The 24,580-nt window shown below is 36.0% G+C and overlaps 2 protein-coding genes across 2 annotated transcripts; one reads left to right on the forward strand and one right to left on the reverse strand.

The window, feature by feature from the left end:
* Position 1: 1 nt before the first annotated feature.
* Positions 2–14,610, forward strand: LOC128231443 (uncharacterized). The gene is made up of 10 exons (XM_052944274.1): positions 2–116; positions 7,763–7,802; positions 8,111–8,305; positions 8,675–8,752; positions 8,996–9,121; positions 9,454–9,525; positions 10,114–10,302; positions 12,088–12,195; positions 13,333–13,476; positions 13,855–14,610. Exons 2-10 carry the CDS (start codon positions 7,778–7,780, stop codon positions 13,881–13,883), a joined length of 966 nt encoding a protein of 321 aa, XP_052800234.1. The 5' UTR covers positions 2–116; positions 7,763–7,777; the 3' UTR covers positions 13,884–14,610.
* A 412-nt stretch (positions 14,611–15,022) lies between these two features.
* LOC128229653 (mediator of RNA polymerase II transcription subunit 19-like) lies at positions 15,023–24,500 on the reverse strand. The gene is made up of 6 exons (XM_052941431.1): positions 24,290–24,500; positions 21,498–21,654; positions 20,916–21,015; positions 18,987–19,092; positions 18,147–18,293; positions 15,023–17,493 (listed from the first exon to the last, which is right to left on the reverse strand). Exons 1-6 carry the CDS (start codon positions 24,477–24,479, stop codon positions 17,480–17,482), a joined length of 714 nt encoding a protein of 237 aa, XP_052797391.1. The 5' UTR covers positions 24,480–24,500; the 3' UTR covers positions 15,023–17,479.
* Between the last annotated feature and the right edge of the window lie 80 nt (positions 24,501–24,580).

Consider the following 24,580-nt stretch of genomic DNA (forward strand, 5'->3'; position numbering starts at 1 on the left):
GAAAACAACAATAAAAATAGCCGAGGACTTCCGAATACATTTTGGAAATCCCAAGACTGCATATATGATCACGTGATGTACACACCAATGACCCTACTTTAACAAAAATAAAACAAGTAAGTTTTTAGATAAAAAATTAAAATCAATGACTTAGAAGATATGAATACGGTCTTATTTTGCTGAAGACTGTACATAGAAGTGTTTTGAAGGTCTGTGTTCACCCAATATATATCAGATATCCCTGTACAAACTCAATTACTCATACAGTAGAACAAATGTAGGCAGTAATGAACCAGGTAATATGTAATCTTCTAGAGCTCGAACCGAAGACAGGCGAGACACTAGCTCGGCGCTCTTACCAACTGAGCTAATAGGGCGGCTCGTTCCAACCCACACACACTCCTCCCCCATTAATATTTATGGCTGATCCAGGCACTCTTTCCGCCAGTTTAATACACCTCCGAGGAGTGTAGTCTACCTAAATGGCGACGAGTTTTTTTGAAGATTTTTTTACTATGGCAGACTCAAGAATTCCACCATCATCTGGAACACCTGGGCCATTTTTATTGAAAACAAAGTAAACCTGGGAGGAAAAGTGCGCCCGGTGTGGGGCTCGAACCCTTGACCGCCGGAACACTAGCACAGAGCTCTAACCAACTGAGCTAACCGGGTGGCTGGTTCTAACCCACACGCACTACACTCCTCCCCCCATTAACCTTTTAGGCTGATGGAGGCACTCCTGCCCTTAACCGCTGCCACCAGTAAAGTAAACCTGGGAGGAAAAGTGCGCCCGGTGTGGGGCTGGAACCCTCGACTGCCAGAACACTAGCATGGAGCTCTAACCAACTGAGCTAACCGGGCGGCTGATTCTAACCCACACACACTACAACAACAATAAAAATAGCCGAGAAGTTCCGAAATAATTTGGGAAATCCCAAGACTGCACAATCATGATCACGTGATGTACACACCACTGACCCTATTTTAACATCAGACTGAACCCATACCTGTCTCCCCGGTTAGCTCAATCGGTAGAGCGTTGGACTCTGAATCGTACAACCCAGGTTCGATTCCTGGGCGGACCAGTTCACTTCTGTTGTGATTGGTTATGAAATAATTTCTACGACCAATCACACTGTACCACTGCCCCTAGCATGTACAGAAATGGTCAGTTCCTTGCAGAGGTGAAGGCACCTAGTACTGGTTCTGTCCGGGATAGGTGTGCAGTGTTTGAACTGTCACTCTGGGACCCTTCAATGTGCTCACTCCGGGACCCGGAGTATAAACTACTAACAACACCACATACCTGTCTCATCTGGAGTCCCCCAGGGATCTGTACTGAGGCCACTTCTCTTCTTAGTCAACATTAATGACCTTCCTCAGTTTGTTCAATCCAAAGTCAGACTATTTGCTGATGATACTGCCATTTATTTGACTCTGTCAACAGCAACACAATCAGAAATTCTCCCAAAAGATCTTGACACACTTGAACATTGGAGCTATGAATGGTACATGGAATTTAACCCATCTTAATGTCAAGTCGTTCACATAACAAGGGCCACATAACAAGGGACAAAAACCCCAATTCCAACACAGTACACTCTTCACCATTGCTTACTAGAATCTGTATCCTCAGCAAAATATCTTGGTGTTAATCTGTCCTCAGATCTATTGTGGGACACACACATAAATCACATCTCTAAGAAGGCAAACAACACATTGGGCTTCCTGAGGAGAAACATTAAGGTACACTCTGAACCACTGAAATCTTCTACCTACAAAGTTCTTGTCTGCCCAGAGCTTGAATATTGCTCAACAGTTTGGTGTCCTTTCACTGATACCCACATATACCAACACGAATCTGTCCAACGTAGGGCTGCTAGATAGGCCAAACATGACTTTAGACAAACATCCAGTGTCACAGACATGATGCAGTCTTTACAGTGGTGTAGGCTTGATCATAGAAGAATAGATAACAGGCTTTCTCTTATGTACAAAATAACACATAACCTTATAGCAATCCCTATCTCTGGCTACCTTATCCCACTAACAAGACCATCTCGACATGATCACAGCTCCTCTTACAGATTAATATCTGCCATCACCGACTACTACAAATTCTCTTTCTTCCCAAGAGCTGTCTTCCATTGGAACAACCTCCCACCCAACAAAGTGGCCTGCCATACCCTGGAGCAGTTCAATCAGGCTGTCTGCCAGATTGATCATGTCTCGCCATTAGGAGCTATCAAGACTCTTTTACTTTTTAAACCTAATCTGTACCTCCTTTTTTTAACTTTGTTTTTAAAAAGTACTGTTTCTTTCACAACTTTTACTAACATTCTTGCAGTTTGATGCGCAAATGTCTAGGTCCCCAGTAGGTTTTGACATTAATGGAAGATAGATAGATAGATAGACATCCCAGCAGTGTAAATTCAAATTTCTATGAAAAATATTATTGCCTACTATTAAACACATTTTTATTTATGTCATAACGCCCAAAAAACATGTTCATATATCATAAAACAGTAACATGTGTCGATTGTTTATCAAGTATCCCGATATCTGTAAATCTGGGACAAATCTGACGGGTTATGTACATGTATAAAACGGCATTCGTGACCAAGAATATATTTAGTGTGAAAATAACGACTCTATTGACAAATTCAATCCAGTTTAGATCACTGTCCAATATGTATTGAACAATTTTGTCATTATTATTCAACATTGATGCATAATATTACTATATATTCTTTGCACAGTGTTAAATGGTAGAGAGTTGTAGTGTTACAGGGATACATAAGAAATGTTAAAATAATAAAAAAGTATCCCTGATCGCTCATTAAAGTATCCCAGATCGCTCATTATTGAAGCTAAGGAAAGTGTGCCTAGTGCGCTCCTTGAACCCATGACCACCGCAACAGTAGCATGGAGATCAAACCAACTGAGCTTACCGGGTAGCTGGTTCTGATCCACGGGCTTCACACACTGCAGATCTGTAGTGTTATAAAGGAGACCTAACACCTTCCAAAACCCCTCTTTCCGTTAGAAAGTATTACACCTTTTTTTATTTTTTTGTCTTGGAAAGAACAAATTTTTCGCGTACAAATTTTTGCGTAAATGTCTGCCAATGATAAAAGATTGCTGACAAAAGATCAGATCGCAGATTTCCATTTTCCGTTCGATAATTAATGTTTTATGGCTTAAACCATTACTAACGGTTTAAGAAAAATGCATAAACATCAATTTTTGAACACAAATATAAAAATCCGCGATCTGCTTTTTTGTAAGCAGTCTTATATAACTGGTTTCCATGGATTTTCGCAAAAATTTGCTCGTTCCAAGACAAAAAATAAAAAAGTTGTCAAAATGTGCAATCTGTGAGAGTGCAGCTTTAAGTAAGCAAATATGCTGGCCAGAACAGATCAAGAGATCTGCTTTAAGATAAATCGGAGGGCGCCTAATTGCCTGGCTTGATCTCTGCTTGGGTTTACACCTACACATGGGAAAAGTGAGTGAATTAACATGTTTTCCACCATTAAAATTTTTTAGAGCTTAATGTTTATGATCTTTATACTTATCATCGTAAGTTAAAATAGATCTTACCTTCTACTTCACACACACACACATATATATATATATTTATATATACATATATTGTAACGGTCTGCTGAAGGCGGCGGATAAGCGCTCATAAGTCAATTGTAACAGTCCGCTGTAGGCGTTTGATTAGCGTTCATAATAATGTAATGGTCCGCTGTAGGCAGCGGATGTGTGTTCATAGTATCACATTTCTTTATAGACGGAAGTATGTTCATAGTCCGTATGTTTACGTGGTTGGTAATATGCAAATTAGCAAAAGTCTGGGTTCCATGTGGATAGAGAATTGAGTGTATATAAAGACCAGTGGACCCCTTCAGGGTCGAGCATGCTTTTCTCTGAAGGGATCTGTTGGTGTTTGTTACTTCCTACTTTACAAATGATGGTGGTGGCAGCGGTCGGATGTTGGCAACTGTGGGAATGACCACGACTCAGAGGCGAAAATGTAACGGTCCGCTGTAGGCGGCGGATAAGCGTTCATAATAATGTAACGGTCCGCTGTAGGCGGCGGATGTGTGTTCATAGTATCACATTCCGTTATAGACAGAAGTACATACATAGAACATATGTTTACATGGTTGGTAATATGCAAATTAGCAAAGCCTGGGTTCCGTGTGGATAGAAAGTTTAGTGTATATAAAGACCAGTGGACCCCTTCAGGGTTGAGCATGCTTTTCTCTGAAGGGATCTGTTGGTGTTTGTTGCGTCACACGTTACAATATATATATATATATATATATATATATATATATGTGTATCTGAACACCACAATGTTTTTGTTATCAGTTGTTACATGGCCAAATTGTCACTAGCATATTAAACCCAAGGTCATATCTTAATGATGAAATTGTGTATTAATTAATTGTAGATGTGACAATCAAAATTGATGTATATGTATGATTATGTCTTGTTTTTATTCAATGACAGTTTCTAGATTCAGTGTTAGAGGAAGGTTTAATCATCATTGCATCATATGCAGGGAAAGTAACATTCAGGATTAATCATGAAATCCAGCTTGAGCTTTAATTTCAGATTGTGGGTCATTTGTTTAGATTGTTAATTGTTTTTTTAAAGAAATTTGCAACAAAAATAGTAAAAATGCATCTAATTTGTAAAAAATTTTACTTGGTCTAAAAATAGCCCGTTAACTCAGTTTTAGGCCTGTCCAATCCATCATACATACATGAACCACACTAATTTTTCATTCCAGCTACAAGTTTAGTATGTGGTTGATTCTTGTATCAAATCTGCTAGCCACTGTCAGATTGCAAGTTAGGTGCTACGCCTAACACCCAACAAAGTGGCCTGCCATACCCTGGAGCAGTTCAATCAGGCTGTCTGCCAGATTGATCATGTCTCGCCATTAGGAGCTATCAAGACTCTTTTACTTTTTAAACCTAATCTGTACCTCCTTTTTTTAACTTTGTTTTTAAAAAGTACTGTTTCTTTCACAACTTTTACTAACATTCTTGCAGTTTGATGCGCAAATGTCTAGGTCCCCAGTAGGTTTTGACATTAATGGAAGATAGATAGATAGATAGACATCCCAGCAGTGTAAATTCAAATTTCTATGAAAAATATTATTGCCTACTATTAAACACATTTTTATTTATGTCATAACGCCAAAAAAACATGTTCATATATCATAAAACAGTAACATGTGTCGATTGTTTATCAAGTATCCCGATATCTGTAAATCTGGGACAAATCTGACGGGTTATGTACATGTATAAAACGGCATTCGTGACCAAGAATATATTTAGTGTGAAAATAACGACTCTATTGACAAATTCAATCCAGTTTAGATCACTGTCCAATATGTATTGAACAATTTTGTCATTATTATTCAACATTGATGCATAATATTACTATATATTCTTTGCACAGTGTTAAATGGTAGAGAGTTGTAGTGTTACAGGGATACATAAGAAATGTTAAAATAATAAAAAAGTATCCCTGATCGCTCATTAAAGTATCCCAGATCGCTCATTATTGAAGCTAAGGAAAGTGTGCCTAGTGCGCTCCTTGAACCCATGACCACCGCAACAGTAGCATGGAGATCAAACCAACTGAGCTTACCGGGTAGCTGGTTCTGATCCACGGGCTTCACACACTGCAGATCTGTAGTGTTATAAAGGAGACCTAACACCTTCCAAAACCCCTCTTTCCGTTAGAAAGTATTACAACTTTTTTTATTTTTTTGTCTTGGAAAGAACAAATTTTTCGCGTACAAATTTTTGCGTAAATGTCTGCCAATGATAAAAGATTGCTGACAAAAGATCAGATCGCAGATTTCCATTTTCCGTTCGATAATTAATGTTTTATGGCTTAAACCATTACTAACGGTTTAAGAAAAATGCATAAACATCAATTTTTGAACACAAATATAAAAATCCGCGATCTGCTTTTTTGTAAGCAGTCTTATATAACTGGTTTCCATGGATTTTCGCAAAAATTTGCTCGTTCCAAGACAAAAAATAAAAAAGTTGTCAAAATGTGCAATCTGTGAGAGTGCAGCTTTAAGTAAGCAAATATGCTGGCCAGAACAGATCAAGAGATCTGCTTTAAGATAAATCGGAGGGCGCCTAATTGCCTGGCTTGATCTCTGCTTGGGTTTACACCTACACATGGGAAAAGTGAGTGAATTAACATGTTTTCCACCATTAAAATTTTTTAGAGCTTAATGTTTATGATCTTTATACTTATCATCGTAAGTTAAAATAGATCTTACCTTCTACTTCACACACACACACATATATATATATATTTATATATACATATATTGTAACGGTCTGCTGAAGGCGGCGGATAAGCGCTCATAAGTCAATTGTAACAGTCCGCTGTAGGCGTTTGATTAGCGTTCATAATAATGTAATGGTCCGCTGTAGGCAGCGGATGTGTGTTCATAGTATCACATTTCTTTATAGACGGAAGTATGTTCATAGTCCGTATGTTTACGTGGTTGGTAATATGCAAATTAGCAAAAGTCTGGGTTCCATGTGGATAGAGAATTGAGTGTATATAAAGACCAGTGGACCCCTTCAGGGTCGAGCATGCTTTTCTCTGAAGGGATCTGTTGGTGTTTGTTACTTCCTACTTTACAAATGATGGTGGTGGCAGCGGTCGGATGTTGGCAACTGTGGGAATGACCACGACTCAGAGGCGAAAATGTAACGGTCCGCTGTAGGCGGCGGATAAGCGTTCATAATAATGTAACGGTCCGCTGTAGGCGGCGGATGTGTGTTCATAGTATCACATTCCGTTATAGACAGAAGTACATACATAGAACATATGTTTACATGGTTGGTAATATGCAAATTAGCAAAGCCTGGGTTCCGTGTGGATAGAAAGTTTAGTGTATATAAAGACCAGTGGACCCCTTCAGGGTTGAGCATGCTTTTCTCTGAAGGGATCTGTTGGTGTTTGTTGCGTCACACGTTACAATATATATATATATATATATATATATATATATATATGTGTATCTGAACACCACAATGTTTTTGTTATCAGTTGTTACATGGCCAAATTGTCACTAGCATATTAAACCCAAGGTCATATCTTAATGATGAAATTGTGTATTAATTAATTGTAGATGTGACAATCAAAATTGATGTATATGTATGATTATGTCTTGTTTTTATTCAATGACAGTTTCTAGATTCAGTGTTAGAGGAAGGTTTAATCATCATTGCATCATATGCAGGGAAAGTAACATTCAGGATTAATCATGAAATCCAGCTTGAGCTTTAATTTCAGATTGTGGGTCATTTGTTTAGATTGTTAATTGTTTTTTTAAAGAAATTTGCAACAAAAATAGTAAAAATGCATCTAATTTGTAAAAAAATTTACTTGGTCTAAAAATAGCCCGTTAACTCAGTTTTAGGCCTGTCCAATCCATCATACATACATGAACCACACTAATTTTTCATTCCAGCTACAAGTTTAGTATGTGGTTGATTCTTGTATCAAATCTGCTAGCCACTGTCAGATTGCAAGTTAGGTGCTACGCTATTCTACCAACTGAGCTAACCTGCCCAGATTACTTACATACAATCTATTCCATGGAAATGATCATCATAACAATTCAGCACAAATCTAGCCTTTACCAGTACTTTTTAAGTTTGTGCTGTTTGTATTATATTTCAATCTTCTTTTGTTCCAGACATTCAGTGAAAAGATGGAAAAGCAAGATGATGTTGAAAGTAAGATCATTACAAAAAGTTGAATGTTGTATTGTGTTGTTTTTGTATTATTATTATGAAGCCTTAGTTAAAGAAATTACTTGTCTTTTGAATTTATCGAAAAAAAATATTGATTTATCAAAGTGTAAACATAATTAAACATTGTCCTAAGTAAAAAATTATTTGTTAAATTATTCTAAAAATGCTTGCCATTATTTTTTGTAAAATATAGGCAAGTATGGTGCTAGTATCAAAAAGGTAAATATGTGTTCCAGGAATTGTCTCTTCTGTCTTGTATTTGTTAGAGATAATATCATCTTTATTTTCAGAGTTGACCGGCATTATTTTCACAGCATTAAGTACAGAGCATGTTCCTTTAAGTCTAGATGAAATCTGCCTGAGAAACAAACATCTGAGAAAGCGGAGAACTGCTACACAAAATGTGCTGAATACATTTGTCAACAATGATATATGTATGATTATCAACCAAAAATATATCCTTATAGAGAATGCTGAGAAATCAGGTGAGTTAGACACATTAACATAAGGATGATTTTGTTTGGCGTCAGCATCACACGTTTCAATCTCTTTTGAACGACTTGATGTACTGTAGAGATATCACTTTATTATGTACATTGCTCATAGTAAGTCAAAAGGTTCAAGGTCATTGCAGCCTTTACTAAAAAAAATTATGGCTTCCAACAGGCTAAAAAATAAACAATTATCATAAAATTAAATTAACTCAATAGTTATGACTTATTTAAACACAGTTACATGCATAAAAACATATTTTTTCCCTTTCAATTTATTAAATATTGTTTTTATGCTTCCAAAATTTACTAGTAGGTGTATGTTATTGCATTTTTGTAACCATGGTACATCTTTTCTTTCAGAGCACACATATCAAACACAACTAAGTAACCAACTAAGTAGCCTTGAGGTGGATGGTGACTTGACTTCCAGTTTTTCAGGTTAATTAAAAGTAAAGGTGAAGTGCCTATTTGTGACATCAAAGTGTGTGCTCCTTGAATCCTCAATATTTGTGGATACAAAAACAGGAATTTGTTTTGGTCTTTTCTTTTTGACATGTAATTAATTTATTATAAACAAATTTACAAAACATGTTCTCTTTAGTAAATAGATTTTACGATATAAATTATTGTCTGCAACTGAGTAAACAGAGATACATTGAAATAATGATTATTTTATTACAGAGGGGACAAATCACAGCAGAGAGTTGCCCCGGGTTGAGGCTAGAGGGGGTCAGGCCACAGGGCCCAGGCATCAAAGGGCAATGGAGAAGTGCAGCATGGATATGGCAGTGGCTGTCAGATCAAATAGTAGGTGTTGTTAGATAGTTCAGTGATGGCTAAACACAGGGAGAAGGGGGTTTCTGATATGATAGAAACCTTATTTTTATACATACTGATTTTCATAATTTTAAATGCCTTGAATCTTTTTTTAAATGTACTTGTATAAGCAAATGGATTTTGATACAAACAGTAAGGGCAGGTGTTTAATTTCTTGAGACCAACTATTATATTTTTATGGCTTATAGTTAAATTTGATTGAATTTCCCTTTTCAGTATGTATTGTAATAATTTTGAATTTTTCATTAAAATCATGACTTAAAAATTAAACAATATGACTTTAATTACTATATTTTTTGCAGGTACTGTTCAACGTCACATTTCTGAAAAGTCCTTGGTTCCTTGTGATTCGCCAGAAGTCAGGCAGTATATAGGTCAGTCATGCTAATGTTGGCTAATATGGGAAATTGTGCACTGCAATTTTTGCGACATTTTACTCTGTCTAGAGGAGTTAAGGTCCTTGACCTTTTCAAAAATGGTCTGAAAAATATTGTACCACACGAAGCTCCAAAAGTATTGCAACTAAACAATTGGAAATTCATAGAAATTTTGTTCATCATGGGAAATTGTCCACTTTCATTTTGTGTTATATTTCACTTAGTCTGACAAGAGATTTGGCCCTTGACTTAGTAAAAAATGGTCTGAAAATTCTTGTGTTGCATGTAAGGAAGATCGAATAGGATTGAACCTAGTTTACTCACAATAATCTTTATAGGAATGTATTTATCTTGAGAAATGATGCACCTACAATTTGTGACATTTCACTTTGTCAAACAAAAGTTATGGCCATTGCTTTTAGTAAAAATTGCTCTGAAAAATATTTCAATGTCTTGTATAGAAGAAAGAATTCTAAGAACTAATATGGTTGATTTGTGACAAATAATTGGAATTCAGATGTTTTCCATCTTAATAAACCTTATTGTCCGTTATATCTAAAACATTAATGTATGAATTGTTTGCAGATATTTTACAGTCAATAAATGACTTCATGATGAAACAGTCTCTCCCCTTAAAGGCTAAGGACATTGCCCAGGGAACCAAGCTTGGACAATCACGAACTAGTGTCAACCGCTATCTGTACTGTTTAGAGAAAAAGGGAATACTAACTGTTAATGATAAAAGAGAATGGACATTTTCTCGTGCAATAACAGGTATGGTATACAACCCGAAAAGCCATTACATGACCACTGTTAGTAGATGCCAACTCTTATCCATTGTTGTTGTGTAATTTCCAGTCAATAAAAGGGCATAACTCGACATTAATAAAAGCAATAGTTATTGACCTTGATTCACAAACTATGTATTGTTATTGGTATCAAGTTTGTGCTCAAGTACAAATCCACTGATGACAAGGCTGATGAGGACATCAAGTCTATTATGATATCTTGAAAAAAGAAATTGAAAATAGACTAGCTCAACTTTCATTAAGATTCGAAGGTCTCTAGAACTTCATTAGCTTTAAGTTTAACTTGGTACTCGTGTTGCCAGAGACAATAAGCACATGTACAGCAAGGCCCATTTTTAGTGATGATTAGCTTATGAAATACAATTGAAATATTGTTAATGGGCTACCAACATCGGCAATTAACGATTATGATTTTCAATTATCAAGTTTTTTAATCATTATTTTACATGTACTTAAAAAACTACATAATCAGATTATCATTTGTTGAGTCATAGCATCTTATGTCCTTATTGGTTCTATGAATGTGCTAAGAAATACTTCATTCATTTTTTTAATTTCTCTTCGTCATTCCATATATTTGGCCAGCTTTGAGATATAAAAAATGGCATTAAAGTTATTGCAATAAACATATTTGTTTTTTTTATACCCATGTTTAGAATGGAAGCGTATTTAGAATTATTTCCGAATTGTTGATTGTTTAATGTTGTACATTTCGAAAAATTGACAGAACATCTAACACTACCAATTACTCTGGCTTTAATTATTGTCATAGTTTGAAAAAGCAAAAACGTGACCATGATTTAATAACCAATCAAGTTATTCTGTCTCCACAATTCATTGGGAGACATATTGTGTTTGCCCTGTCCATCAGTAAGTCCATCTGTCACTCTTCATTTCCACTCAATAACTATAGAACACTTGGACTCAGGGAACTTCATACTTGATATGCAGGTTGGTCATGACCAGAAAATGGCCCTTTTGATCTTGAGATCAGTAGGTCAAAAGTTGGTGACCTTCAGATGAAAAATATGGTTTCACTTAATATCAAAGAACAATACCATGAAACTTTGTACCATGGTTAACATTGACAATATACATATGTGTACTAGTAGTAAAGCATACTGTTCTGGCTTTAATGACTGTTAACTCCTGACTATTGACATTTTAAGAAAATTCTGCAAACTTGTTTTACTTGGCAATAACTTAATAAACATTTAAAATATTCCCTTCTCCCAATTCAGATAAGAAGATCCAAAAATTTGGCCATGCTGGAAATCCTTATCTTGCCCATGGGCAAAGATACAAAAAGAACCTGTATGAAACTACTCTTTTATTGTCATCACACAATTACCTCTCTCGTTGAAGACCGTCTTCTGTAGCACCATGGAAACCTTATCTTGTTGCAATATTTAAAATTCTAATAAATCTTTTATCGCTTCAAATGGCACCAAAAAATGTTTTCACACTGCATTCAAGAAATAATGCTGTACTTTCTTGAGAACTATTTATTTTAAAGAATGATTTGACTATTTACAACAATGAATTATCACATATCTATATGCGGAATATTTTCAAATGCACAAACGAGTTCCAGCGAAATAATACATTTAAAATTTAGGTTGTTTTATTAAATATCATTAAATAATTCTTTGCATAACCAACTCCTTATGTAAGTAGTTACATGTATTGAGTCAGAAGGGATAAGTAAATATATTTTTGATATTATTTCACCTTTGCCAATGTCCTTCAGGTGATGAGATGGAGGTGTGTGCAGCTCAGCTGGCTAAGAAACCATCGTCATCATCATCATCAACGTCAACGTTGTCATCATCATTGCCATCATCGACATCAACAGCAGGTATATAGACAATGAATCAGTCTGAATTGTTTAGTCTTTTACCACCATTAGCCAGTGTTTTGAAGTTGACTGTGAGAGACACGTAAATTGTGCATGAAATAAGTTTAATTATTTCTATAACTTTCTGCCACATGTGTGGAAACCAGTGATATAAGTATTCTGGCAAAAAATCTGATGAAAGCTTTTCATATTTACATTCGAAAATTGATGTTTTACTAACACAAAAGTAACATTTTCGGCTGTTTTGACGATTGAGATCTGTTCTATCGAGAGTTATCTTGCAGGACTGAATTGAAAGCATCAGTTGAAGCATCGATATGTCATTTTACGAACTTCAGTGTAATACAAGAACCATAACTTTGTGACCAAATCTTATCAACTTGATATGAATACGAGTACAATTTGTTTTAGCACTATGTACTGAGAGAAAATAATGAAAATTGAATGATTGATTAATTTTTCAATGGCTTTAGTTTTTATTGCAGAATTTCAAAAGCTTTCAATAGAAGTAAATGAAACTTAGAACATTAATTGATGGTGACTTTACGTATTTTAAGAACAATAACTCTGTGACCATTTCTGCCATAATTGCCTCCATTGACAAATATGTTTTAAAATTTAAGTCATGAATAATGATTATTATTTAACAGAAATTGGTTGATGCCTTACATGTGTGTACCCATTTGAAGAACTGTCACCCCCAACCCTTCATATGAATCATGTTTTGACCTTACTAAACTTAGTTTGAGCTGTATTGGCATTGCTTTTGCTTCATTAAGATGGGTTTGAGTAGTTGTACACAATGCCAGAAACTGACAGAAACATAAAAATAATATATATCTTTATGGTCATCTCCTCTTCCTGAAAAATTGGTTGGTGTATAAATATATTGTATGTAAAAAGGTTTACATGTGTAAATAAATAAAATTAAATAACAGAACATGATTATAATCTGAGAGCAACATTTTTATTGCTATTGGTCCATATTCGCATAGTTACCCAAATTGGCTGTTAACCTTCAAATTGCCCCCTCTGTGAAAGATATTACCATTGAGGGTCCTTAGTCCTTATCAATTCCTGTGATGACTTTAGTGTTGTTAGTAATGAATATCATGTCTCATCACTGGTTTGTTACAGGTGGTCCAGGCGCAAGATGCCCATGCCCGAATGCTGGTCCCAGATGCACCCACAACCATTACGAGGTCCACCAGCACATCCACAAGCACGAACACCACATACAGGTTGGAGACAACAATGCCATGTACACGAACTCACCACACGGTCAGTCACTTTGATCAGCTTTCAAATTATTTTAGGTTTAATTGTTTGAGCTTAGCAATTAATCATCCCAGTGTTTGCATGATGTAACAAGTTTGGGTATGCCTGTTTACCTGATCCAGATTTTTAGGCAGGGCATTAAGGAAGGGAATAATTGTTTTAAGACTATGAGATGACTTAACAAATAGCAAACACAATGGCATAAAGAACGATCATCATGCTGAGATAGGTGACTATAATTATGTTCAGGCTTATTTTATCTATGAATCAAAAGACAGGCTGAGGCCAAGTGGAAGGTATTTTACTGCAGCTTTTAATTTTAAGGACAAGTTGTTTTTTCTAAATTTCTGTACCATAATATTGCATCTTCTCTATTAACAGAGGGCCAGCCAAACTATAGACTCCAGTGAGCCCAGCAACAAGCTCCAGTGGAGCAAAACTGTGAATCTGTGATTGTATTGATTGTTTGAAAATAAAGCCATATTCTGCTAAATTACTAACATACATGTATGTGTGAGCCTCTAAGGCATGTTCAGATGAATTAATAGCTCATTTATCATTATCTGGAAGAAAAGATACATGGTAACAGATTTGCTTAAAACAATCCTAGAATGAATCTGCAATACAATGTGTGGGGTTAGTACCAGACGGTATCAAAACCTTAGATATTTTTATCACTTGGTACATTCTGGGATTAACCCCACAAATTATGTTTCGCAATTACCATTGTGTTAGAATGCATGTTCATGTTTCTGTACATGTAATGTACTTCATCATTTAATAGGTTTTGTTTGTTACTGTCCAACAGTTATTGTTATCTGCTAAGAATGACCTTTGTGTACACCCTGTAATACTTAGTATTGCTCATTTGCCTGAAGTATTGTTCAAGTCTTTCCTTTGTAGAAGCATGATTTCATGCTCTGACACTTGGAAATTTTTATATAAATCCACATCATTTAATCAGAACATGTGTTCATCATGATTTGATCTTGTATTATATTTTTCTTTTTATTTACATATACTGCATGGAATAGAAAAACAAACATTATTTATGAAGTTGATTTTACAGGCTTTGGTTTTATCTTCCATTAGTGATAATGCCAGTGATATGTTTGTGAATAAAATATTTTTATCATGGAGGCTTTATCGTTTATCAGATTTTATGCTAGATACTAAGTGACTCCAGTCACTCCAGTGTAATGTCTGGTTTCAGTATGAAAACACAGGACTCTGACCTAAAGGAGAGGGCGCTTTTTACTTGGCAAGAGATGCAGCCAAAGAGCTCTGAAAATCTGACACACAGAAATACAAGGGCACCGTATCCAAAAGTCTTTTGCTTTTCTCAATCAGTCAGTAAATGGGGCATTGCTCAGTGAATACTTAAGTCAGAGTAATTGGACTTTATATATAGGTAATGGCATCTGTTACATGTTAAAATGTTTGATGGAATGTGTGTCACCGGCACTAAATGTATAACACCAATTTTTTTCTTTTTTCTCTTGACAAAGGAACCCCTTCACATTGGTACTTTTTATAAAATAAGTTGAGATATTTTAACTTATCTTTATTTACAATATACAAATTATAGTTAAACAAGAGCTGTCACAGTATGTGACGAATGCCCCCGAATGTGACATTGACCTACGAACAAGGTCAGTACGTGAAAAGTTGATCTTGCCTTTACGTGTCAAATACATATGGCAAGTTATTTTAAATTGCCTCTGAACATAAAAAAATACCACCAATACTTGACAACCTACACTGTTATGTCCTTATATTCAGAATTCCCTTGTGAATAAACACTTAGTGTATCTTTCACCTTAGAGGTAGGGACATGGGTCTTGCACACGACACGTTGTCTTCGTATGTGGAACACATGTAGCAAGTGATTTTAAAATCTGTCCATACAAGGGAAAGTAACAGCCCTGACACAACAACCTATACTCTATGTCCTTATATGCAGCACTCCATTGTGAATAAACACTAAATGTGACTTTGACCTTTGAGGTAGGGACACGGGTCTTGCACGCGACACGTCGTCTTGGTATGTGGAACACATGTGGCAAGTTTTTTTAAAATCTGTCCATACAAGGGAAAGTTACAGCCCGGACACGACAACCTATACTCTATGTCCTTATATGCAGCACTCCATTATGATTAAACACTATGTGTGACCTTGACCTTTGAGGCAGGGACACGGGTCTTGCACACGACACGTCGTCTTGGTATGTGGAACACATGTGGCAAGTTATTTTAAAATCTGTCCATACAAGAGAAAGTTACAGCCTGGACACGACAACCTATACTCTATGTCCTTATATGCAGCACTCCATTGTGAATAAACACTAAGTGTGACCTTGACCTTTGAGGTAGGGACACTGGTCTTGCAGGCGACACGTCGTCTTGGTATGTGGAACACATGTGGCAAGTTATTTTAAAATCTGTCCATAGAAGGGAAAGTTACAGGCCGGACACGACAACCTATACTTGTAGTTATATGCAGCACTCCATTGTAAATAAACTCTAAGTGTGACCTTGACCTTTGAGGTAGGGACACGGGTTTTGCATGCGACACGTCGTCTTGGTATGTGGAACACATTTGGCAAGTTGTTTTAAAATCTGTCCATACAAGGGAAAGTTACAGCCCGGACACGACAACCTATACTCTATGTCCTTATATGCAGCACTCCATTGTAAATAAACACTAAGTGTGACCTTGACCTTTGAGGTAGGGACACGGGTCTTGCATGCGACACGTCGTCTTGGTATGTGGAACACATGTGGCAAGTTATTTTAAAATCTGTCCATACAAGAGAAAGTTACAGCCCGGACACGACAACCTATACTCTATGTCCTTATATGCAGCACTCCATTGTGAATAAACAGTAAGTGTGACCTTGACCTTTGAGGTAGGGACACGGGTCTTGCACGCGACACGTCGTCTTGGTATGTGGAACACATGTGGCAAGTTATTTTAAAATCTGTCCATACAAGGGAAAGTTACAGCCCGGACACAACAACCTGTACTCTATGTCCTTATATGCAGCACTCCATTGTGAATAAACACTAAGTGTGACCTTGACCTTTGAGGTAGGGACACGGGTCTTGCACGCGACACGTCGACTTGGTATGTGGTACACATGTGGCAAGTTATTTTAAAATCTGTCCATACAAGAGAAAGTTACAGCCCGGACACAACAACCTATACTCTATGTCCTTATATGCAGCACTCCATTGTGAATAAACACTAAGTGTGACCTTGACCTTTGAGGTAGGGACACGAGTCTTGCACGCCACACGTCGTCTTGGTATGTGGAACACATGTGGCAAGTTATTTTAAAATCTGTCCATACAAGGGAAAGTTACAGAGCCGGACGGACGGACGGTGCGATTTTAATATGCCCACCTTTGGGGGCATAAAAATATGTCATAAACAAAACATTCAAAACATTTTTACACGAAATACAAGTATATGCCCTGTAAAGCTCAACAGACTTTCCATGATGAGGAAAGTATTAGCAGGTGAATCTGTTTAGATCATGAAAAAAGTCTTGTACTACAACTTTAAATGATTTAACTTGTCCATAAAATACCACACCAATTCCTATACATCAGTGTAATTTAACACAGGTTGAGCTTCACAATTTTGCATCAGAACACAAGATTTGTTTCTAAATGTATTTAGTGTAAAACAAAAGATATGGTTTCATAATCTTGACAGTACATGATTTGATTTTTTTCTTTAAAGCGTCTGAGATTGCCACGGAAGATTTCTTTTATATTGCACTTCACATCTGCTGCGGTATATTTGTGATTTTTTACAATGAGCCCTATAATTTCTTCTAACTTGAAGAACATTTTTGCCATTGCACTTGGATACAAAATAAAGTGTATCCTTTGAACAGTATAGCACTCGGTGGAGCATCTCCATGCTGGCATTGAGATCCATCACAGAATCATTCAGTGTTCACACATAGACCATTGTACATCTCATAAGCAGTCAGGTTCATGATGCTGGATCTGTAACAGTGAAAATATGGCATTTTATATTGTGTGGCAAAAATCAAAACAAGAGTGGTGCATGATACAACCTGCTCAACAGTTCATGCTTCATTTGAAGACTGCTAAAGACTAATTTTTCAAGAGACAAAGGCCGTGAACTCATAACCTTCTTCAGAGACCTGCCCATCACCTCTTATTTAAATATCAAATGCATATAGCATTAAATTTGATTTTTTTTTAGAAACAGTAACCTTGACCTTAGGGGTCCCAAACACAATCCCATGAAAGGTATCCATATACTCATCCTTTATTTCAAGTTTGGACACTAAATGTCAATCTTTACTATAGTTATCCAGTTTCACACTGCACGCTGGCCCGCCCGCCCAAACAACGACGTACATCATTCTAAATACCAGGTTTCACCATGTAAAATCCTGGTTATTAAATCAAGCTGATACTGAGATGTATGCATAATTGTGGTTAGTGGTTAATCAAGCTTAAATAGTTCATAACAATATTCACCAGCCAAACATTTTCAATATAAAACATTCATGAAAACAGATTTACACATGATGAAATAGCTGAGTTTAACTATTGCATTTTCAACAAAACAAGATTAACAAATTCAAAGCACTAAAAGGACATCCATCCTCCAACACAAGTTCACATACCTTCATCTTTCTCCCTGCCCTTCTTTTTCTTCTTCTTGTTCCTCTTCTTGCTATCTTTCTTCTCCTTCTCCTTGCTGCTCTCCTCTGCACTCTTCCCGCCCTTCTTGTGCTTTGCGGGCTTCTCGTGTGACCCACCATCAGCATTATCTGCAGGATGGAACAATTTATTCAGTTTTGCACCACAAGCTGATGCCATTTAGCATAATAAATCGGTAATTATTAATGCCAGAGTTATGGGCCTTGCTACACACACACCAATGTATCTGGCAACATATTTTGCTATTGTATCTGGCAACATATGTTCCTATTATATCTGGCAAAATATGCATCTATTGTTTCTGGCAACATTTGTACCAAGTTTCATTTGAATACTGTCAATATTTTTAGCTAATGTTAAAGTAATACTGTAATACATGAACAAGTTGCAACCCAGACGAGCCAAAATATAAAGACTTGACCAATGAGGAGTTTTTACCATTAAGTGTGACCTTGAAATTTGACTTACCGACATGGGTCTTGCACATGTCAGGAAGTCATGGTATTTCATTAATCATCTGACTTCCTAAAAGCATGACCGAGTTACAGCCCAGAAAAGCCTAAATACTCGCAATTTTGACTAATGAATTTTGATGTGACCTTGAACTAAAGACATCTTACTAGTCTTGCTAGTGACAGACCGTCTTCTTTTGGTAAACATTTGTGGCTAGTTATTTCCAATCCCCTTAATTATGGCCATGTTAGAGCGAATTCCCATCTGTCAAGCACTTCTGCCCAATGACGTACACCATTCTATTAACTGTATGCATGAAAATTCATAAATCCTTTTAATTCCTGTCTTACCGGCTGATTCAGGAATGCTACCATTAGCTGTAGACTCTCGTTTCCGTTTGTGTTTGTGTTTCTTCTTCGTGGGCATCTGACTCATGAACTTATACTGCTCCGGTAACTGGAACCAATACATGTTAAATACAATGTGTAATATTGAATTTATGGACAAACCTGTATATCACACAACTGTGTTTCTAAACTGTTTTTTTTAAATAATTTTTAAATTAAAACAGCTGTCACAGTATGTGATGAATGCCCCCGAATGTGACATTGACCTATGAACAAGGTCAGTACATGAAAAGTTGATCTTGCCTTTACGTGTCAAATACATATGGCAAGTTATTTTAAATTGCCTCTGAACATAAAAAAATACCACCCATACTTGACAACCTACACTGTTATGTCCTTATATTAAGAATTCCCTTGTGAATAAACACTTAGTGTATCTTTCACCTTAGAGGTAGGGACATGGGTCTTGCACACGACACGTTGTCTTGGTATGTGGAACACATGTAGCAAGTGATTTTAAAATCGGTCCATACAAGGGAAAGTAACAGCCCGGACACGACAACCGATACTCAATGTCCTTATATGCAGCACTCCATTGTGAATAAATACTAAGTGTGATCTTGACCTTTGAGGTAGGGACACGGGTCTTACACACGACACGTCTTCTTGGTATGTGGAACACATGTGGCAAGTTATTTTAAAATCTGTCCATACAAGAGAAAGTTACAGCCCGGACACGACAACCTATACTCTATGTCCTTATATGCAGCACTCCATTGTGAATAAACACTAAGTGTGACCTTGACCTTTGAGGTAGGGACACAGGTCTTGCACGCAACACGTCGTCTTGGTATGTGGAACACATGTGGCAAGTTATTTTAAAATATGTCCATACAAGAGAAAGTTACAGCCCGGACACGACAACCTATACTCTATGTCCTTATATGCAGCACTCCATTGTGAATAAACACTAAGTGTGACCTTGACCTTTGAGGTAGGGACACGAGTCTTGCACGCGACACGTCGTCTTAGTATGTGGAACACATGTGGCAAGTTATTTTAAAATCTGTCCATACAAGGGAAAGTTACAGAGCCGGACGGACGGACGGCGCGATTTTAATATGCCCACCTTTGGGGGCATAAGAAGAGCTACAGTGGTAAAAATAACAATCTTATTGTTTCAAAATGAAGTGTGAATCAGCTCTTGCTCAGTTACACAGTAATCAGGTCGTTTGTACATGAAGACAGTTATCAAGTAAATTTGTACATGTTAACTTTAACTGGGTATATTTGTACATGTACACTGTAATTTGGTATGTTTGTACATGTACACTGTAATTTGGTGTGTTTGTAAATGAACACTGTAATTTGGTATGTTTGCACATGTAGATAGTAATTGGGTATGTTTGTACATGTAGATAGTAATCCTGTTTGCTTGAACATGAAGGCAGTAATCAGGTATGTTTGTACTTGCACTGAGACACATTTTTACTTCAAACAATGTCTCAATCATTCGGAGCTCCTCGGCCATTTTTTTTTTCAAAAACAACCTCGGATGTATTTGGACGGTTTACATACTCAAAAAGTGGCACGTTTAAGTCCGCTGCAAGTAGATCGCGTAGTAATTTTATTAAGCAGTTAAACTTTATGACTTTACTCGTGGGCATCTTAATTTTGTTTACAATAACTCACTTCACTTACAATCAATTTAAACTAAGATCAATAAATACAACTCTAAAACAATACATTTAATTAATGATATAATTCAAAAAATTACGAACTACTTCAACTGATGTACCGGCATACATCCGAGGTTGTTTTCGATAAAATGGCCGAGGAGTTCCGAATGTGTCTCAATAGGTATAATGTGTACATGTTTTTATAAGAAGAGATCATCTGATGTTGCTTGAAGCAGGTAACATGTATGCATACCGGGCCAGGATGGAGTCTGAAACTGGCGAGGGCTGTGTTGGACAACAGGTTCATCTCCTTGCCAGTGATCGGAGGCTTCTCTATCAGGGAGTGCAAGGAACTGAAACAGTGAGATATAGCATTTTAAATTTTAATCATTATGAGGTGCAATGTTATTACTATTAAAATGTTCTTTAGTTTCATAATGGCCAGGAAGGTATACATGGGCACTGCATGAACAACCAAACGTGTCCATTTTTCTACGTGAATAAAATATTATTATGACATGTTAAAAGAAAAACTAAAAAAAGAAGACCTAAATGAAGGATATTTGCAAATATTACGCTGCCTTAGATTGAATTAAGGTGTTTAAACAAGAAATTTATTGATAATAAATGGGCATCTATTGATCAAGGGCAACCCAAAACTGAAGTTTCATAAATGTAGGTCAAACTTACTGTAACTGGAGTTATTGAGTGGACAAGACATGGTCTACTCTACTGATTGAAAGACCATCAGACATCTTTAGTCACATTCTTTGAAGGTGGCATTAATGTAAAGACTGAATTAAAAATCTAAAATTGAATGTGATCAAAGGGCCACCTGTTATCTTGTATTCCGGGAGCATCAATATAGCCAGGGAGATGAGGCAGGAAAGAACTCAGCTCCTCTTTGCCTTTCTTGTTGCAAAACTTATTGTAGGTGTGTTCAAGGCCATGGTAGTCTATCAAGTTTGTACAGCCCGTCAACTCTGTCTTCTCTAGAATCACACCCAAATATAACAATCAAATAACTTAACAAATCAAGAATTGTAAATGACGTAAAAGAGGAGAGTGAACAATGCTTCTAAATGGGCCAATTATTTGTTATATTCCTTCAATGTACTACAACATAATTCATAAATTATAATAAAGTTATAAAACAATAAATAACTACACAAAAAATAAACTGCACATAATAAATGTATAATATATACAAACACAAAATTAAAGTGTGAAAAATCTGTGTGATTTGATAAACAAACCTCAACCATGAGAGACATGCTTAGCCCTTAGTTTAAACAATAACTTCAGTTTAAAAAGTATACATGTATTAATATTATTCAAGGATAACACATGAAATACTGAACAGACAAGAGAGCAGAAGATTATATAAAAAAATATTAAAGGGGGCGATACCCGGGATATTTTTTTAATAAACCCTATATTTTTAAATTGTTCTTTATTGTGCTCATATAAACATACTTGGGACACAAATTTCCTTGAACTACCCTCTAATACAGAGTACAATTTGATCGACTATGATGCAGTCACAATGGGAATTCAATCCAGAACCTCCAGCATCAGAAGCTAACACCCTTCCAATGAGCTCTCTTGGATATTTTATTAAATTCCCTTTATTTTCACTTCCACTTTGAGAAAATCCATTATCTTATAAAAGTGCACCACAGAACTAACGCTAACACTTGACTTTATAATACCTAAATTGAAAATGTAAGATAACAGGGTTTTTTTCTGTTTATCTTGAGAACAAAATAAAAATTTATTAATTTTGAATGTATCGGCGTTTGCGGATTTCGAGGTTAATTTTGTATCTGTTTATTTTCTGTATTTACAATATGTTGCCAATGGGCAACAATCGGAACACCTTGGAGATGGCCGAGTTGTAAGGATTATATTTACGAGGTCTATCTCAAAGTTTGTCGGAGATGGCCAAGTTGTAATGATTAGGATAATATTTGTCTGTGTCAAATGAAGTTTCGTTTTATTTGAAAGGTAAATCCCGTGTTTTAATGCATTTAAAGATTGTTTTGTGAAAAATATCTTTCCTCTTACATGGTAACAAAATATTTATATAAACCTTAATTATCTATTTCAAACATAAACTAATTCTCTAAATACAATTTCAATAATTTTCAAGACAACCCTGTTTTTGCACAAACCTGTTTAGACGTTAGGGATTAGAAGAATCATGTATAACACGTCTACTATTTTCGACTACCTGATTTGCAAGCCATGTCCAGCACAAAGGGATGATGACTTGCAAAAACAATGGAAAATGGGTAAAAAAGTTTGATTTACAAAAATGAAATTCATCACGCCGAACAATATGGTTCCAACTAATGTTACATGACTCGATTCACAAGGGCCATATCTAAAGTGCGGTCTTTACAGCGGCCAATATAGAAAGCGTTGAAAAGTGCGGACGACATAAACAAAGAAGGGTTTCGAAAACTGCGGCCAATATAGACAAAGAAGGAATTTATTTGACAAATGCATTTAAGGTTGATTGACAAATGTGTGTTGATAATACAAAAATAAAATGAAATTGATAATGTATGGATAAAAAATCTTGGACTTTCAAATGAAGAAAAAAATCTTTTAAATGACCGATTTGGGAAATTAAACTCACAACATATTGATGCAGCAAATAAACTTTAAAAAAAACAATTTGGAAATAAAATTGGCGGTTTACAATTACCGGAAAAGGTGCCGATATACGACGATAACAAGAAGATATGGACCACAACCATTCCCCTGCAACAAACAGATGAAGAATTTTCCTGCCAAATTTACCGTACACATAAAGATCACTGGGTAACTTCAATGGACTATAAAAACAATACTTACCTCATAGACAGTTTAGGATGTGACAGACCAACTGATATAATACCAGACGGTTTAAAAATACAACTTTCGCAAATTTATGGTAAAAAAAAACAGTATTCAAATTATTGTGCCTGCTGTTCAAAGGCAAGATAATTCTGTGGATTGTGGGCTATACGCAATCGCACATGCGACATCATTTTGTTTACATAAAACACCTTGTCATGATTTCATATTCAACTCTGTTAAACTAAGGGAACACTTAATACAATGTTTTGAATCCGAAAAAATGACGGAATTTCTGTCACACAGTGTGCACACAGTGTATTTGAGTTCATTCATCTTCATATGATGGATGATTATGTTTGCATTTGTATTACACGTTATAATTTTTCAAGATGATTTTATGTCATATTTATATTGCTGTTAATCACTTGATTATATATTTGTATGAATAAATACAATAACACAATTTGCTTATTTTTTCCACAATAAAGCCGATGTTTCGATACTAAAAACATAAATAATAAACAAATAAAAGCTCTTTTAACATGCTAGATATTAATTATAATTAAATCATTAACATTTGTAAAATTTAGCTATCGTGAATCGAGGAAAATGCAAATATTATATTTCCTTCTTTGTCTATATTGGCCGCAGTTTTCAAAACCCTTCTTTGTTTATGTCGTCCGCAGTATTCAACGCTTTCTATATCGGCCGCTGTAAAGACCGCACCTGAGTGCGACCCATTCACAAGTACTTAAAGCGCAAGCAACAAAAATAAATCACCCGCAGTAGAAATTGGCATTTCTTTCATCAAGTAAAATGGACCCGAATGAATCACTGAAGGGACTTTTCCTAAGCTGATGGTTGTCTTCAAAGTTCCTGATGAATCTGGCCTTTGATATGCCGGAGAAATTGAGCCACGAGGGCTAGATTTAGGAGAAATTTGCTCCGGTCTTCGCATTTGGTCATTCATTTTTGGTTTTTCACCATTTTACCATCGCCTATGTCGTCAAGGTAAATAATATTAAAAATGCATCAAATAATCTTGTCCATCTCAGGCAGTGTTTTTTATAT

Source organism: Mya arenaria, chromosome 4, assembly GCF_026914265.1.
Source record: "Mya arenaria isolate MELC-2E11 chromosome 4, ASM2691426v1".
Taxonomy (NCBI): domain Eukaryota; kingdom Metazoa; phylum Mollusca; class Bivalvia; order Myida; family Myidae; genus Mya; species Mya arenaria.